This window comes from Opisthorchis viverrini (assembly GCF_000715545.1).
Source record: "Opisthorchis viverrini unplaced genomic scaffold opera_v5_163, whole genome shotgun sequence".
In the NCBI taxonomy this organism is placed as follows: Eukaryota; Metazoa; Platyhelminthes; class Trematoda; order Opisthorchiida; family Opisthorchiidae; genus Opisthorchis; species Opisthorchis viverrini.
In genome coordinates, this window is record NW_008751821.1 from 1,106,360 (window position 1) to 1,124,087 (window position 17,728).

The 17,728-nt window shown below is 43.1% G+C and overlaps 1 protein-coding gene across 1 annotated transcript in view; it reads right to left on the reverse strand.

Annotated features, from left to right (window-relative positions):
• Positions 1-17,728, reverse strand: part of T265_07284 (hypothetical protein) — a gene marked incomplete at both ends in the record, with an annotated part of 58,119 nt that overhangs the window by 28,153 nt on the left and 12,238 nt on the right. Inside the window, 9 exons of the mRNA XM_009172762.1 lie at positions 700-894; positions 3,829-4,128; positions 5,781-5,924; positions 6,796-6,981; positions 7,455-7,699; positions 10,227-10,301; positions 10,515-10,770; positions 15,214-15,340; positions 17,323-17,545. Coding sequence (XP_009171026.1) covers positions 700-894; positions 3,829-4,128; positions 5,781-5,924; positions 6,796-6,981; positions 7,455-7,699; positions 10,227-10,301; positions 10,515-10,770; positions 15,214-15,340; positions 17,323-17,545 — 1,751 coding nt within the window. The remainder of the gene's footprint in view (positions 1-699; positions 895-3,828; positions 4,129-5,780; positions 5,925-6,795; positions 6,982-7,454; positions 7,700-10,226; positions 10,302-10,514; positions 10,771-15,213; positions 15,341-17,322; positions 17,546-17,728) is intronic.

Below are 17,728 nucleotides of genomic sequence, written 5' to 3' on the forward strand. Positions count from 1 at the left end.
CAAGTTGTTTTAAGTTTTTTTTTTGGAGCAAGAAACCGGAGAGGAGAATCAGCTGACGACGCTTTTTACATAAAATCTGGGGTTGATTCTTCGCTGTTGCCAAACCCACCTTGGACTTTATTACGAATTTGAATTTGAAATTTTGCTAAGAACTACTTTTATTAAATCAATTACAATCCACTTTTCAAGAAAAAAGAAAAAGACAAGCAAGCGTTACACTTTTGAGGGAGCAGGTATGGTCGCCAAGATGCCCAGACATGAGGTCGAATTCCTCGCCTTTTGAGTACCCCTTGAGCCCTCCACGGAACTGAACCAACGTCCAGAAGCAGAAGGTCGGTGCCCTTAATTGTTTGATCCGGTCAGATAGAGAATACCGTTCTATTAATTTCAACTGACTACAATACTGCTTCCGTCAAGAGCAGCGCCAGACAGGACGTGTAACCTAAGAGCAACCGCATGCGGCCACAATATTGTTATCAGGTCTTATAATCCGACTAAAAGGCGTATAGTGTTTAGGCACTCCGTAAAAGTAAGAAAGAGAAAGTGGTTTCGTCTTTTATCATTTAAAGCCAGCGTCCTATGGCCCCTAAAAAAGTTCTCTTGGGCAATAATAATGATTTGTTTAGTTAATGTCAATCACTATCTCGTGGTTGCTGACTCCCATGTACGTCACATGTCATGTAGAATTTAGTTACTTACTTCCAGCAGTTGATGCACTTCATCTGGCATTTCTTGGTTGTACGTTTTTAGCAGTTCTATGGTCTGCTTCAACGGTTCAAACATCTCATCTGTAGCCTGTTGGCGTTCTTTGACGTTACCCAAATGTTCCATGACGAGGACCAGGTTATCATAGTCCCCTTCTTGAAGCTGAATGCTCAAAACCTTGCTAGTTTCCTAGGAAAAAAGTCAAGCCGAAATAAGCTACTGAATACTTTGCATCACGTAAATCCATACAGAAAATCCTTTCATAGAGTGAGTGAATAGTATGATTCCTATCTAAAAGCGATTCAAGAACAGGCTTTCGAAGGGTCTTCAATGGTGCAAACTCTAGGTGCCCCTGAGGATTATGGACTGGTTCTAAACTTCTTCACAAAAGTGGCTATGAACGGGAAAATAGAGTTTTGCTTAACATTAGATGGCTTACCGTCTTTTACTAAACGCATAAATCGGCGAACCACCCAGCCTTAAACACTATGATGCTAGAATAATGCCTTTAATTTTCGCAAGTGCGCTGATGACAATAACAATGTTTGCCTCTTGAGTGGTTCACATGTCCTCCGTGAAGTAAAGAATCACCGACAAGATTTGCAATTTTTGAGTGCTCAATTTAATGGTAATTAACTGGGAAGAGAAGGGAAGTTGAAAAATATTGACTGTGAACCTAATTCCTCTGATGTGACTGATACCGGCTTTTGATACGCACAATACGCCTTGAATGAAGAGAGGCTTATTCGTCTCAATCGCACTTTTGTGGTATGTTCGAGTATGTCTTCCATCCTAAAGAAGTTACGGTGCTGAGTGAATGTTTAAATCGGACAAACACAGAGGTTTTTCATCTACGACTTGCTTATTCGCCTCAATCGCACTTTTTCAGTGTGTTCGAGTATGTCTTCCATCCTAAAAAAGTTACGGTGTTGAGTGAATGTTTAAATCAGACAAACACAGAGGTTTTTCATCTACGACTTACGTTAATAAATTTGTTAAGATCTTCCAAACTCGTTGTCACATGGTCAATTAGATGCTGCTTAAACATCAAACTCCAACGCTTGATTAGGTTGCATAGCGTTTGTTTGAATTTGCGCGCATCAACGCGGAACCAGGAATCGAACCTCGTTGTGCAACTCAGCTGTTCGGTCTGAATGGATTGGATGAAAAATTTGCAAGGTATGCTGTGAACCAATCAAAATGGGTTTCTACTGGCGACAAGAACGTGAAATACGTCAGAAAAGTCATCCGTCACGTTTACTAGGGAAAATGGTGACAGTGGTAGTTCAAGTATTCAGTACTTTCCCGTCTGTGAGCTGTTAGCCGAACTGATCTCAATAGACTGAATCACTGTTGGATTTTTACATGCACAAGAGTCGGTTGGGGTTGAAAAAACGATTTGTACTGTCCGCAGATACGCTGCTCTGGAGGATTTGATTGACGAACCATGGTTTCGGTGCATATTACATGTCAACCGATTAAAAGCTCAATTAATTGATTGCTTATAAGAAGAATGGTGGGAGGATATCCCTAAGGATTCTTACCTCATTATGTTGCTCGTCTGGCTGAATAAACTCAATATACGTTCAGTACTCATTCAGTTAATTTGTGGCTGCTTTCTGATGACAAATGATGACGGGTCCCCGATAACCTCACGACATTACAACTAATCGTTTCTAGCTTTTCTTGAATTCAAAATAGTCATTATTGGATAACACAAGGTTTAGGTCAGGTAAAAAAGAAATAGATCACACACAATAGTTTGGCTAAAGTGCATTGCGTGAACATGCCCGTTGTTCACACCAAATTTTAAACCTGTATCGTTCCCTTTCTTTGGATTCAGAGCAGAACAAGCCATTTTTGTGTCGCAGCGGCGAAGTCACCAGGTCATCATGCAAAACGCATTACAACTTATCGTATGATGTACAGATCTTTTTTAAATGCGCCCTTGTACTTGTGGTCAAGCTATGGTCAAGGTCGCAAAAAAAAGCGTCAAACACTTGTTCGATGATTTAATTTCGCTATGAGCACTCATTCTTTCTGCCCTAGTGGAGAATTCGCCAGTGAGAGGATGGCCGCTTAGAAGGAAATTTAGATCACCGGAATTGGTTTTCCTATACAGCTTTATCATAAAAGAGGAATGTTGCACTCTAAAAGGGCGGGAATAGGCTAAAGTTGTTCTTTCCTAAGTTTAGTTAGGAATTCTCTTTTGAACAAGTACTTTACACACTTTGGCACTCTGGTAGCAATCGGGATGTACGCGAAATTCCGACCCTTTCTTCTCCTCTTTGCATTGGGCGTCTCGAAAAAGAAGGAATTAAGAATAAGTTCGGTGTGCGGCGGAGTATATATGGTTCGTACTAAAACACATATTTAGAGACAGATTTATTTTCGACTCAAATCACCGATGCTTCACTGCCGTACAACCATGATTTATTTCAAAGCCTTATTGTAAAGAAAAGAGTAAAGGTGGACGGGGGGAATGGACTTAGTACTAGCTTACCACAATCATTCCGAGGTGCCTATACCTCCAGGCATTCACTCGGACGATCTGGGTAGAAATTGTCAACCATAACGCCACTAACATCGCTTGGCAGCCATATCTTGTAGTGTCTCCAACCAGGCACTGTGAGGATCACGCGGTCTCCATCCTGGAAGGCAAGTAGCACCGACAGCACCCAAGCGTTTCTTGATCTCTTTTATACTCCTCCGCCAATTCAAGGGGTAACCACCTCTCTGCTTACGCCACTCTGAGTTGGGCATGGAAAACAGCACTCTGTTCGGCAAACGATGGTTCGGCATACGCGACACATGTCCCAACCAACGCAGCTTCTGGTGCTGAACGCATTCTCCAGTGGAAGTACCCGTTGCAAAACCGAAAGCGCGCTTTCTACGTGCCTCGCTACGGATTCTCCGACACCAACCCACACGAGCTATGATTCTGAGACAACGATTGTCGAACACCTGAATAGGTCTCAGTTCCGGTGCCGGAATAGCCCAAGTCTCACAGCCATACAACAAAACAGCCCGTACTGTAGCATCTTAGTTAGGTTTAGATATTGCGACCATGGGAACAACAGTAACAAAGATACACTAGAACTGGTTACTTGGCGAAAGACTTACCTCATTATATACCCTTTCAAAATTGTCAATTTGCTCTTTGAACTGTTCCAGTGTAGGTGGTTTTGGCACAATCCCTTGTGGAGTGGGCTGACCCTCCTCCGTGGAAATAGTTGCCGTGGGTCTGATTGCTTCCAAGGCGTCCAATTCGTCTAACGTTAGGAGTCTGCCGTAAGTTAAGAATTGTCGCATGCATTCATTACGATCGTCAATCCACAGATAGGAGTAGCGATCGAATCCTGACTGATAAGCCAACGCCTTCTTTGTCGCATCCTGAACCCGTGTGAGAATAGTTTCCTTCATCTGGAGTAACTGATCGTGTTCGTTCATTTTTCCCTTTGGATATATATGAAACAAAACAGAAAGGGTGATTTCTAGATTGGCTCCTAGACAAATCACGTTACATTGTGACAGAATCCCTATCCAGAGACATGGAACGAATCCAACCGAGTAAGCTGCTCCTGAGTATTCAGATGAAGTAGCAGGGTTTAGCGAATATACACTCATTTGCAAACAAATTTTTTTTCGAGAGACTCACCTGGAACCCAGCTGAATCGCTCGTTTGTGATGTTCTCAGGCAACTGAATGTGCTACACCAGGCCACCTCATGTTTCAGTCGCTACGATATTAGAGATATCGCGATACATGTATATTCGTAGAACATAAGGTTGACGGAAACCCAGGGACTGCGCCTACCTGATGAGCCCCAAAAAGGGCGAAACCGGTCGTGGGCTGTCGACGGATTTTCAGCAACCTCATGGGTAGTACATTACAAAGATATACATGTATCGCGATATTTCGAATATCGTAGCGACTGAAACATGAGGCAGCCTGGTGTAGCACATTCAGTTGCTTGAGAACATCATATACGAGAGATTCAGATGGGTTCCAGATGAGTCTCTCGAAAAAAACAAATTAGTTTGCAAATGAGTGTATATTCGCTAATTTCGTGCAATTTGGTTTCAAGTAGAACATCAGGTTGACGGAAACCAGAGGACTGCGCCTACCTGGTGAGCCTCAAAAAGGGCGAAACCGGTCGTGGGCTGTCGACGGATTTTCAGCAACCTTATGAGTAGTACATTACAGAGATATAGTAGGGTCTAGTTAAGAATACGAAACACCACAAACAGGTGCAGTTTTACTCTTTCAGTTAAGCATTGCACATGTCAAAGAAATCTTATTGATTAATCTTGGAGAAGATTCAATAAATGAAAGTATTTTGGGGAGAGTAGGCGGCTTGAAATGATGCATTTAAAATCTTGAGCATAGTTACCGCCATCGATCACCAAACCGCGGAGGCAGTAACATATCAAATCCGTATCAAGTAACCGAAATTAGTGCAAAGCTTCTGTCTGTCTCATTTTATCTCACTTTTCTACTTTTAATTCATTTTCTAATCGCTACACCTGCTAGACTATCGCATTCAAGGCTTCGTTCTAATTTTTCACTATTGTTGGTGATGTTAACAACTGGAAATGTGACCCCTCTGAAAACATAAGACCCTAGGCGGAGACACTTTTCAGTGTGTCCAACAAGGACACTTACAACACAAGTCAAACTGACTGGGCTATCATGAATTATTATTGTGGGTCAGTTCATCGATTTTAATTCAGTCACAAATTCTCTCGAGTTCACCGGCGCATCAGCCTATTTTTTTATCAGGGGTGTCATCTGGGACGTACAGAAGTGTGGGGCTGATTTACTAAACAACGTTATTCGACCATTATCAGATCAACTGAGAGCACGTATAATAGACAACTAGGGAAGTGAAAGGGGTTTTAAAAAACACTGAGTAATATGTGTTGACCTCGATAGCCTAAAACTGTGTAAAATTACCGAAACTCAAGGCTTATTTGAGTGGGGGTGTATCTGAGGCCCAAGTGTTTAGATGCCAAAACCGGAATCTTGTTCCCAGTTGAATTCACCGGAAAAAGATAGCAATTATCCAGACTCACCCGGTAGTCATCCCCAACAGGACTGGCAAGCCGTGACACATAGGCTGACTGCTGGAAGATATCCTCAAGAAGAGTTTCAATCAGCTGCTGAAGTCCATCCGGTGCGGTGAACTCGAGAGATGGGATGAAAACAATGTCATTGGCCTAGGAAATGATAAAAAGTTAGGTGTCAAACAGTTTCTGTCCATCAGTTCACCCTTTCAGTGACTTCTGATCTGATCATGGACAGTTAAGCTCGCGACATGAGCCCGGAGGCTTCATACAGTGCGGTACCCCAAATAAGGCGGTACTTGTGAAGACACCCGTCCCGTACGCACTTTGGATAAATTGCGTACCTTTTCAGCCCGTTGTGGTTAAAATACTGGGAGAATTCAGCGTGAGCAACGACACATCAGCGCTGAACGTAGGCTCTTCACTGCCGTATAACTATAACTTTTGAAATTTCTGATATGCTAGTCTACTGAGGACGAGTATGAGAAATATGACAGCCTTTTATAGAACGGCGAGCAAGGACAACTCCTGCCTAATGAACAAGTTCCATTTTGCTATCGATTCTCTTCGAAACCATACAGGACAAAAGTAATGGATAGAAATGTTTTGATCGTAATTTTTGCTTTGTCGTACAACCTTAGGTGATTTTTAGTGCCAAAGCATGCTCCATTGTCTATTTATGATATTATGGAATACCAACAAGGTTATCACTATTCCTTTTCGAGTTTGACAGAACTAAACGACAGCAAAGTGAATAATAGGCACGTTATTGTCGGTTTCCGGAAAAAAACAGTCACCTATAATAAGCCATTACAGGTTTTGGACGCCATAAAAAGGTTTTACGAGTTCACGTGCTGTTTTATCACGCGAACATATATGCAACTCTCCTATAGTATTTTCTGTCGCTCTTCAAACATGAAAAGCCTTCAACTTTCCTTGGGAGACGCTTGAGTTAATGCATGAGAAAGCGACCCAACCTGTTATCGAGAAAACAAAGCAGAATCAAGTTAGAAGAACATCTGACCTGTAATTCCATTCGGGCCTCGAACACAGCGGCGGCTGTAGGCTGATCCTCCATTTCCAGTACCAAGTAGTTCAGGCCACATTCGATCGCCTCAACCAGGCCTTGTTCAACAAACTCGTCGACGAAAAGTACATATCTGTCCCAGGAGCTAGAGTTTTCATCCGCCTTGAGCAGATTACGATTGGTCTAGGGCCCAGAGGAAGACGAAAATAATTGTACAACCTTTTACTGATCGAATGTTCAGTTAATTTAGCTTTAACTTCATGAAACCATTAAAATAAGACAGATTATTTTTAAAAAAATTCTCACTATTGCTATAAGGATGCTGAGATCACTGCAATGCGCCTCTGGACAGTTGCTGTTGTAGAGATTTTACAGGTCAAGATTGTCTTGATTATTCGCCAAACTGTTATTTAAATTGAATGGTGTCTTAAATATTTTCAGTAAACAGGTGAAAAACGCATTTTCAACAAAGAACCTAGCAGTATGACTTACCCGCCTCTCGGAAGAATAATGTGGAGAAATTGTGAGTCGGGACGATGCGCTGGATAGTACTATTGGCAAAAGTCTGGCCTCAAAACTTTAGGATAAATGAATTCGACCTGGTGTTAGATACACACTTTGCGGGGTTCATCTCGGGCGTTTAGCCCAAAGCTCACCTCAAGCAGACTGACGACACGCTTTCCGGCTTCCTCGATTTCCTCATACCGCTTTCGACATCGATCAGCACGGTCATCCAGCCCGAGCAACGCGTCACGTTTCCCGTCTTTTCTTTCGAACAGTGGAGTTTTTGACCAAGTGGACATGATACTGCGAATCTTTTGGATATTCTCTTCTGCCTCGACCACACGCTGCTGTAAGTCGTGAATAATGTCCCTTGTGGATTGAATATACTCCCAGGCATCTAAAAAAAGACCATTGATGTGGCAAGGATATAGCTTATTTTGGTTACCAGTCTGTTTATGACAACATTCCGTGTTTTAAGCTCTTCGTTCAAATCTGAAAGGGGTAGTGTGCCGAAATCTCCCGCGAAATGACCTTAGTGTAAAGCCGTCCCCGTGACCTGTGTTTTTGCAACCCCAACCGGTTCATGGTCCGGGTTTTCCATGGTGCGCCCCCAGAGGTGCGAAGACCTGGAACTTGTAGAATCTTTTGTGAGCTTCATCCTCTAGATTTACTGATCGAATCGGGCAAACAATTTGGCCGATTGTACAGTCGCTTGGAATTCGCATGAAACCTTTTTTCCAGTGTCAATGCTTGTGTAACTGAACAACTTTCTAGGAAGCAAAGCACTTAAAGATTATTTCCAGCCCTACTCAAACGTTAGTAAATGGTGTTCGAGATTCCACACAGAATGGATTACACCCTTTCACCAAGTTTACATTGTTCCATGGGGTTGGAAGTTAATGGTTAGCCATCATTCTGTGTAGACTCGTAGCCACAGCTCGTGGGTTGTTGGTGTTTTCCAATACCAAGTAAAGTTTGGCCAACCACAAATATGTGCTAGCATACAGGCGGCCTTTATTAGTGGTATATCATCCTTTTCACTTATACGAGTCAGTCTTAATAACTTATTTCCAGTGCTACACATACTGTATTCAGTATTGGCGGTAGACAAATTACGAACCATAAAAAAACAGAAACATGGGACTGCACAGAAAAAGTGCTACTGCAACAAGGCAGTCACTCCAAAACTTCTGTCATTCAACGAAGTCTGTATTTACGGTTGAACCCCATGAGGACTATCTGCCCGACTGTCTTTCTAAACGAGGTCATCGAATTCACAGCTGTACTCACGGTGGGGCTGTGTTACTTTTGGCGCATCTTGATCAAGTTTGCATCCAGCCAGCCAAACGAATCTGGAAGAGACGGCTATGATCGCAGACGCATCTGCAGTGGCTTCGGTAGCGCGAAGCTTAAACATCAGCTTCCTAATCCAGTGTGTTTCCTCGGAAGCCAACTTGGGAGCGTGCATTTCACAGACTCCCGCAACCACCACCAACAAAAACAGTGTCCAGCAGGTTTCAAGCATCTGTGGCGCTACCCGACAGAGAATTCTTGACTAGCGGGCCAAGTGATCGACACAACCAAGGTATGTTACTGTTATCTGTTTTGGGGTTTGCGGGATATGTATTGTTCATACTCACACCACTCTTGTTTGAACAGTCGTCTTTCCTCTCTTGGCGTAGCGGTCACTCACTAGATCACGCGTCACTCAAATCACTTACAACATCAGCCGACAACATGTACACTACAATTTCCCATCCATTTTGTTTACGCGGCTACCCCCTGTGTCACACGCCAGGCTTATGAACATCAACCACATCAGGTCAAATTGTATTCATCTTTGTGCAATTATCAAACACCAATGGACACCCCTCTCTTCACACTACACACAATAAGTAGGTATGCAACTCAGCCCAACACACGCGCGCACAGGACAGTAAGTCAGTTGAGCTCCACAAGTCTCCGCGGGCAACTACGGAACACGTGCAGCAGCTACACTGCAGAGATGACAAGTCCCGCATCCGGAACTTCACTCAGGAACTCTCAATCGATAAGTTACTTTATGGCCTCCTCCCTTCTTACATCATCATTCTCGTAAAACAGACATTTGTTAGAGCCTGATACTCAACCTAATTAGGTTACAACCAGATCACTAGCACGTCCCCACCAAAGGGAGGGGGGAGGGGCAGAAGGGGACTGTTGTTCGAGCCGTCGGGCTTTCCGCTCACATCAGTCAAGCACGAACATGCACACCTGTGAAAATTCAGGTGCTTTTAGCGTGCGCCTAGCATGCCAGATGTGCCGATATCAAACCTAGAGAACACTATGGATATGCACTGCTGGTGAGCTTTAGTGAGGACAAAATTCAAGCCCGGTCCTACCCCTTTGGTGTGGACTCACCAGAATGATTGCGCCAGGACATGAGCACTGGTGTTCAAAACCAGAGTGCGCACTCAACTTGATTGTTTCGTGTGACTTACCACGGCTCTCATCAACAGCCGTGGTTGAACAACTTATTGGACATTTGTTTAATTGGCTTAATACAACCGTAACATGAAACTGAAAGCCAAACATGTTACTAGTGCATTTAGCTAGGTAATGACATGCTGAGTGGTCAAATCAATCTTTCAGATGTGTCTGGTTCGAGGATTTTGTAGACTACCCGTCCTCCTGTCCTTTCGCAATCACAACAAGGGGGGAGCACTGGACTCCAGTTTCGCTTTCACTAGAGTTCATCAGCAGTGCATATCCAATGGTCGTACCGGGGTTTGAATTCCGCACGTGACATGCGAGGCGAGTGTTACCACTACCCCACAGCCCACGCCTGACTCATCCGAATTTTCACATCCGAACGGGTGGGCTTGTTCACGCTTGAGTGATGTGAGCGAAAGGCCCGGCGCCTCGAAGAGGACTCAGTAGCATACCTCGGTTGTGTCGATTGGTTGACCCGCCAGTCAGGACCTCAATATGTCCCGCTGATCGACGGCCCTCTTCGGCCTCTGGAAAACACTTTTCGGCTTCAGTTTCATCAGAGGCTTACAAATATCCGATTTAGGGCCTACTGCCTCGGTATGTCACAAGTACCAACATAAATTTAAACAGCGAAACAGTGTTTCTCCACACAGCATTGCCTTTGCTGAGAGGAGTTGTTAGCATAGTGAATGAAACACTGGGAACAGTTATAAAAAAGCCTAGGCCACCCATATACTTACTTGAGCTGTTCCAACAGATAGTTGTTTCGGCCTGTTTTATGGTCTTGTCAAACGCGGCCATTTCTTGACTTATTAGGGCCGCCTCCACTGGGGTAACTTCAGTACATAAGAAATTATACCACTGCACAACCATGTCCAAGTTGATGGTGTATTTTCGTAACATATCATTTTGTTCGTACACCGACTCGGCTGCTTTTGGAACGGTTTCTCCACCCTTCAAGCGTAGATATTTCACTTCGCGCAACACGGAAACAAGCTAAAAGTGCAGAAACAAACAGTGAAAATAAATAAATGATCATTTGAAGGTTCCCATACGTCATTGGCCACGCAGTATTCTAGTGTTTGGGCGCCTCAGACCCCTGTGTTTCTGTGATACTCCTAGCATACGAAAGGGACAGAGGTCTTCCAAAGTGTTTCAATCAAGAAATGCTAATTGATCAGGTGAAAAAAGAACCAACCATCTTTACAGCACAAAGAAGTTATAAACCATTTTTGAATGAAAAACGATTAATTGCTCTCTCTTTGTTATGGGATCTGTAATGAACGAGAACTGGAGACTGAGGATGGTAAGTTGACTGGAGGTAAAACGTCATAGTGAAAAATGTAACACAATTTTGTCAAATGAAGCCTTGGGGTATGGGTGGATGAAGACACCGTTGTGGGGAATGCCAGTGTAACGGAAATATTATGCATTCTTTCAGGCATGTTTCTCATCACTCGAAATGTGGCATCAGTCATAAGATGTAATATGGCTTTTTTCAGTCGACCATCACAAATCAGTACGTCTTTTTACAAAGGATCGTCGCCGTGCTGATGGGTAACCAATGATAATTAAGCCAATGTACGGAAACATTCGCTGAAATAACCACTAGCAATTTACATCCAATGACAATTAAGCCAATATACGGAAACATTCGCTGAAATAACCACTAGCTGTGGGGGAACCTAACTGAACGATCTGATTCTGTTCACTTTGTGCATGCGGATTGGTCCACTCCAGAAGGAGCATTTGCATAGCGTATGTGATTTCCAGCCAACTCAACTCTTGAGTATAGTGAGTCAGATAATGATCTCCTCAGCTTATTTCATTAAGGGAACTACTCACAAGGTTTCTGAAAACCCTTCGACAGAGCCTACCTGATGAGCTCCCAGAAGGGCGAAACCGGTCGTGCGCAATCTTGTGAGTAGTTTCCTTCATGAAAATATACAGCGATATCTCGAACATCGTGTCAGTTGAAACCTGAGGCGGCCTGTGTGCAGCACAGTTGTAGAGCATCATAAACGAAATATTCAGTTGAGTCTCTCGTGAAGGCCAAATTGATTTGCAAATGAGTGTATTTCTCGAAAACAGTGCAATTTGGGTTCAAGTAGAACATAAGGTTGACGGGAACTCGGGGACTGTGCCTACCTGATAAGCCCTAAGTAGGGTGAAACCGGTCATGGGCTGTCGAAGAGTTTTCAGCAACCTTGCGGGTAATTTCCTCTATGAAAATGGCACAAAATCTTTGAAATAGATACAGGTTGTTTTATCACTAGGTTATCTTCAAACATATGGCCATACCTCCCCTTATCTGGAACATTTCAGATACAAATACTGGATGTCAGCGGCTGCGATACGTCATATGCAAAGTATTTTAGAAACGTAGGTATGGACACTCTCTTCTAGCATCAGGAAAGGGTGGAGGACTACCCAAGCACCCTTAGATGACTGTTATCGTACAGCGTGCATCTCCAGAAAAAACGTGGTCACCTTAAAGGTGACACGGATAAAATCTGACAGAACGGATTGGTCACATGCATTGTTCGCCTCGAAGTTCGCAACAATAATGTTTATTTTGACACACTTTTGTTATGCAGCTCAATCTAGTGATTTTTATGTACAGACAATGAGTGGCACGTTCCTTTCGAAGCGCTCTTGCATGACAGGACGGAATATCGAGACGTGACTGTGAGTCTGAGGTGACAAACGGAACACAAGACAGACATGATATGCAACTTGGCGTACGCATCATAGCAAATATAATCCCAACCTACACAATAGGTCTAGTCTCCACCATTATTTTATCTAGTGCACTATTTTCCGTGTCCATAGTCACCTTATTTATAAGGTGGACTTTCACATTTATAACCTATGTGAAACATTGACAGCCAGATAAGTAATGGGTTGCGGCTGAAACCTGCCTACATACATTCTGCCGCAGAATGTGTGATTTTAAGTCAGCGATGGACAAGAAGAAGTTGCAACTTTCCATAATTTACACCTGTAAGGGAGTCCAGGTAACGGACAAGAAGTTGCAACTTTCCGTAATTTACACCTGTAAGGGAGTCCAGGTAAATTTCACAAGGATTCTCCATAGACGTCCTACAGCGGAAGATCAAATGCAGTATAGTGTCTCTGAATAACTATATAGATGATCATAACAAGCTGTTAAATAATTAATTGTGTACCTTCTTGATTCGTTTGACCTACTGAAAAACCATTCAAACAGCCTGTTCGAATCACCAACATAAAACCTTTGAGCTTTCCTGATTTCTTGGTGCATAAGTTCTAAAAATTCAGATGGATCACCTACAGTTTACCCAAATCAAACTTCAGAGAATACCTACCAATATTTCAGGTTAACGAACTTGTCACTAATATTAAAAAAAACTTTCGGGTGAATAAATGAAAATAGGACAGGGGACTTTAGTGCCAACCCCGGTCGATCGAACACAGGTCATGCGATTCCCCTATTGATGCGTTCACGTAATCCTACCGTTAGGACTAGTGAAATGAAAACACTAGAAAGGACAGATGAGCATCGAAGCGACCAGCCGTGTGAGGACGGACGGGGCATTAACAAAACGATTACAATGAACTGTAAAGCGACTGGATGTACAACTTGACCTGTTCAATAAATCCGTGGCAATTGCAAGGCCAACATGTAGATCTCTGTCTTGTTGCAGTTAGTCAAACACGAAGAAATAATGCAGTAAGTCGTCGTCTCTTCGTTCGACTAATCCCATGACGAATTGGAACGAAGACTGGCAATGAACTCGGTGGCTTGTATTAATGGTTGATTAAGCAATTTCTTCCGGAGATACAAGTGATCTCGCGTTCCAGTCGTGTTATCACAGCAGGTATTTAAACAAACGCTGTCTCGCTTGCATTGCAAATATTATGTCAGTTCCTCCCATATAGGTTGTCCTGCAACCGTGTTGGCATCCACAGTGTTCAATGCATAGATCTGCTTTGGGGCCTATAGGTAGGCGGCGTATGTACTTTTGTACATGAAATCACCCTCGTCTGTAAGGCTTGTGGTATGCCCATCGCAGAGACTAAGACGCTATTGAGTGATCGATCCACGGGGGCCTGTCTGAGGCGTAAAAAGTATGATCCACTCAAGACAGCTTGCCTTCGTGCGGATGGTGCAGACACCGATCCGGAAACACTGGTCAGTTTGTCCGCTTGGGATCGAGGGCCACACAAACAACAGATGCCGTATTTTCATCCGGTAGCCATGTTAAAACCAATATTTATTTAAAACTGAAAGTCCATTGGGCTGGGTCTAGTTCTCAGCTCATTCGACTGACTCAACTGATCAAATGGATGGTGATTTGGCTACAGGGAGCTACCGCGTGGAGGTTCGAAGGACACTTATAGAGTAAGAAGAAGTATGTTTTATAAAGGGAAAATATTTTGGACATGATACGCTGTTGCCTTTACGATCTCTAGAAGATCAGAGCCTGTCGGCTGGCACATGTCTTGCAACTACCTGAAGAAAGCTAGGGAAAATAGAAACCTTCAGCTACGGCTGCCTAAACGCTAACGGTACGTCCTATTAAAATGGGTTCTGAAGCAAGAAATAAAGTTTTTGGAAGAATTGCAGCTGCGACTGATTAGCTCGTGCTTGCAACCCCCCTTGGTCAATTCGATGAACAAGTATCCGATTGCTAAGCGTCTGCATTTTGGTCTTGTTCCCCAGTCGGAAAACGGCATAACCATGGCACTAGCAAAACAACACTATTTCAGCGATAAATAAAGAATCCCGGTAAAGCTCTGTGAAGATGTCTATATGGATTAGCTTTGGAAAGACACTTTGTACTTAGGTTAGCCTTTGTCTGAAATTGGCTGGACAACCTCTGCGGTTGAAGGATGGAGTTTCCCACTGATACTCTTCCTCTGACCACTTTGTCCCATCGCGTGTTTAACGACGCTGGCTTTCGCGGGGGTGCTGATTCTGTTCGCAGGACCTCCGTTTGCTGACGTGCAGATGTCGATTTAGGGAGTTGCTTAGGAATTCGAATGTGAATGAGATACTCTAATAGGAGTAAATTTTGCGTCCACTGATGGTCCATCGGCTGCACAGCAGTGGTTAGTTCTCAACTTGAATTTAAATTGTACCGCTTATCTGCCTCGGCAATGCGGTTAAAACCTTTTACTCATCTAAGCAATGGACCGGAGTGTTTAGGAATCAGGCAGCGGCTCATGCGGCGAACAGAAATTTAATCCCGGCCATGACAAATCAGGCGTGATTGTGCAGATGTTCTTTGTTGGTAATTGATCAGGTGGCTGTTGATCTGATCAATTACCAACCAATACACCCGAGCTACCAATATTCCAAAACATTACCAACAGATGTTCTTTGTGTTCATTGACCACTTGGATTTTATCACCAGTGGGCTTACGATGGGAAGAGAGGATAATGATGATACTCACCTTTGGATCAAAGTTTACTTCTAGCATGTTGTTTTCGGGATTTCGGGTAAGCAACGGCTGGGATAGATTGAACGAACAGACTAAATCAACTCCTTTCGCCCAGTGTGTGAACAAAGTTTCTTGGTAGCTGCAAACGAAGGTGGCGGAAACTTTGACAGAAATTAAATTCACTAGGTTAGCAGAGAAGCAGTCAGGGAAATGTAGTATACATATATACTTCGTCTGTATTTGAAAACATTTGCTTTACTTTTATAGAACCAACTGGTTTGGACTGGTACATATTTTGAGCTAATGTACCTGAGATTTTGCCTGGTAATTTGGATTAGTTAGCCTTTCGTTTGTCAGTTTGTCGAAATATGAGTGGCTTGGGTGTGTTTACTGGTGACTGATCAGATGGCAGTTGATCTGTTCATCGAGTTTGGCATTTGGCTTACAAGCGTTTCGTCCCCAGTCGAGGAGACATCGTCAGTGCGCTGCTGAATGGGTGCTTCCTCCGTGCCTAGCTGCGTCTATGTGGTTTTTAAAGAGTATTTAATATCCTGCCGTGTGATTGGCTAGGATATTAGATACTCTTCAAAAACCACATAAACGCAGCTAGGCACGGAGGAAGCACCCATTCAGCAGCGCACTGATGATGTCTCTTCGACCGGGGACGAAACTTTTTCAAGCCAATTGCGAAGCTCGGCGAACAGATCAACTGCTATCTGATCAACCATCAGTAGCCTTTCCCTTACCTGATGAAGTCTATTGATGAAATGCACTTATTTGCACGGGAGATCTGATGAGTCCCAAGAAGGGTAAAATCAGTCGTGAGCTGTTGAAAAGTGTTTCACAACTCTGTGAGTAGTGTGTTACTCCTGCGACTGATGTTACTTTGAAGGTGGAAGTGGAAATTACATAAACACAACGTAACGCTCAAGACAGCGACGTTTCCCCGCTGGCTTAGCAATACTGTCGTTAGTGAATGAATATTCATGATTTCTTAAACACAATCAACCTGCATGCAAGAAGGAAGGATAACCAGATGAAATAAATTCGCGTAACCAATCGATCGGGGCAGGGCAGAATGCAGCACAAACTGAATAACTGTCTATTCGTGCAAGAACGGTCAGTCGAAATGCCGAAGTTTCCCTAATGTACCGGGGAAAACAGCTAGAAAAACAAACTCACTCGCTCAATAGCTTCATTATATATTCATATTTTTTCAAGACGATGGCTCCATCTTTTGTCTCAAAGGTGCTAAAATTAGAAAGGATTATTACAGATCCTTCTCAATTTAACATGTATGAAATAGATACTTTTATATCGGTAGATTCAGTAGTTTGGTTAGGTGGCTATGCCGGGGATAAACAAAGGTTTGGAAACTCGATCGAAACGGACTTTTGCGCACTAGATAACCAGGTTTCCTCAGTGGCCTGAAGAAATCATGGCGGTGTTCAGTACAAGTGATTCTCAAATTATAGAGAAAGAGAGGGACATTAGAAAAGAATTCACCTTTTATTGGAGGTTATTTGTAGGAAGAGTCTTCCCCATCGGGAGAAAAGAAACCGTCTCCTGATACCAAAGTGGTCCCTTGTAGGAGGTGCACGAGGCATGGTCAAATGAGGCGTGCCATTTTTGGTACCGAATAAACATCAAGCTGTATGCAATGGCTTTTTAGTGTTGCCAGCCAAAGAAAATACATTGGATAATCGATACTGTTGCATCGCAGTATGTAGAACCTGTAGGAGTATTTCAGTGTGCTAAGGTTGCGTGATACTGTCCGTCCTTAATAAGCTAGGTCACTTCAAACGGATACTTATGGTTTCGGATTCATCGTCATATCATATAATGTGAATGGTGACCACCATTCATATCGCTGTCCAATTTAGTTGAAGCTTTTATGTTCAATCGACTGATGAGGTGCATAAAAGTTTATGTACTACGACGTTAATGAGTTTGGTTGATAGATCCATACTTCTTAGTGGCTTTGCATTTCCCCTAAAAATTTTCGAGTGACGAACGGCATTACTGTGACTACGCTGAAATCCACTAATTAAACAGAGTAAAAATTCAGTAGGTTCGTGATGCGGTAAAGCTCCTTCAAATACTAAATTATGAAGAACTTACGGAAGATCCAACTGGTGGACCAAGTTAACTGGTATGGTTACTCGTTGACGCAGCTCAGCGGCCCTTTTCAAGTTACCTGCCACTTTGGGCATATTTTTTGGTATGTATTCATATCCGGTGTGTTTATTCATCTCATCGGACTGGCTGCGTGAGCTAGGCCCAGAATCGCTACCCAAGCCAGAGTCTCCAGGTCCTGTTGATGCTCTGGGTTGCGCATTTCTCACTGAAACTAAATTTGATGATCTAAGGTCAGGGTTATCTTCTTCGACTTAAAGTTATTAAGAAATTTTACGAACTTCTTTCAAATAAAGAACAACATTAAGTGAACCCAGAAACACAGGCAAGTTACTCACAACCTGATAGTTGACACTTCCTCTGAAGATAGATAGATAGATAGATAAATAAA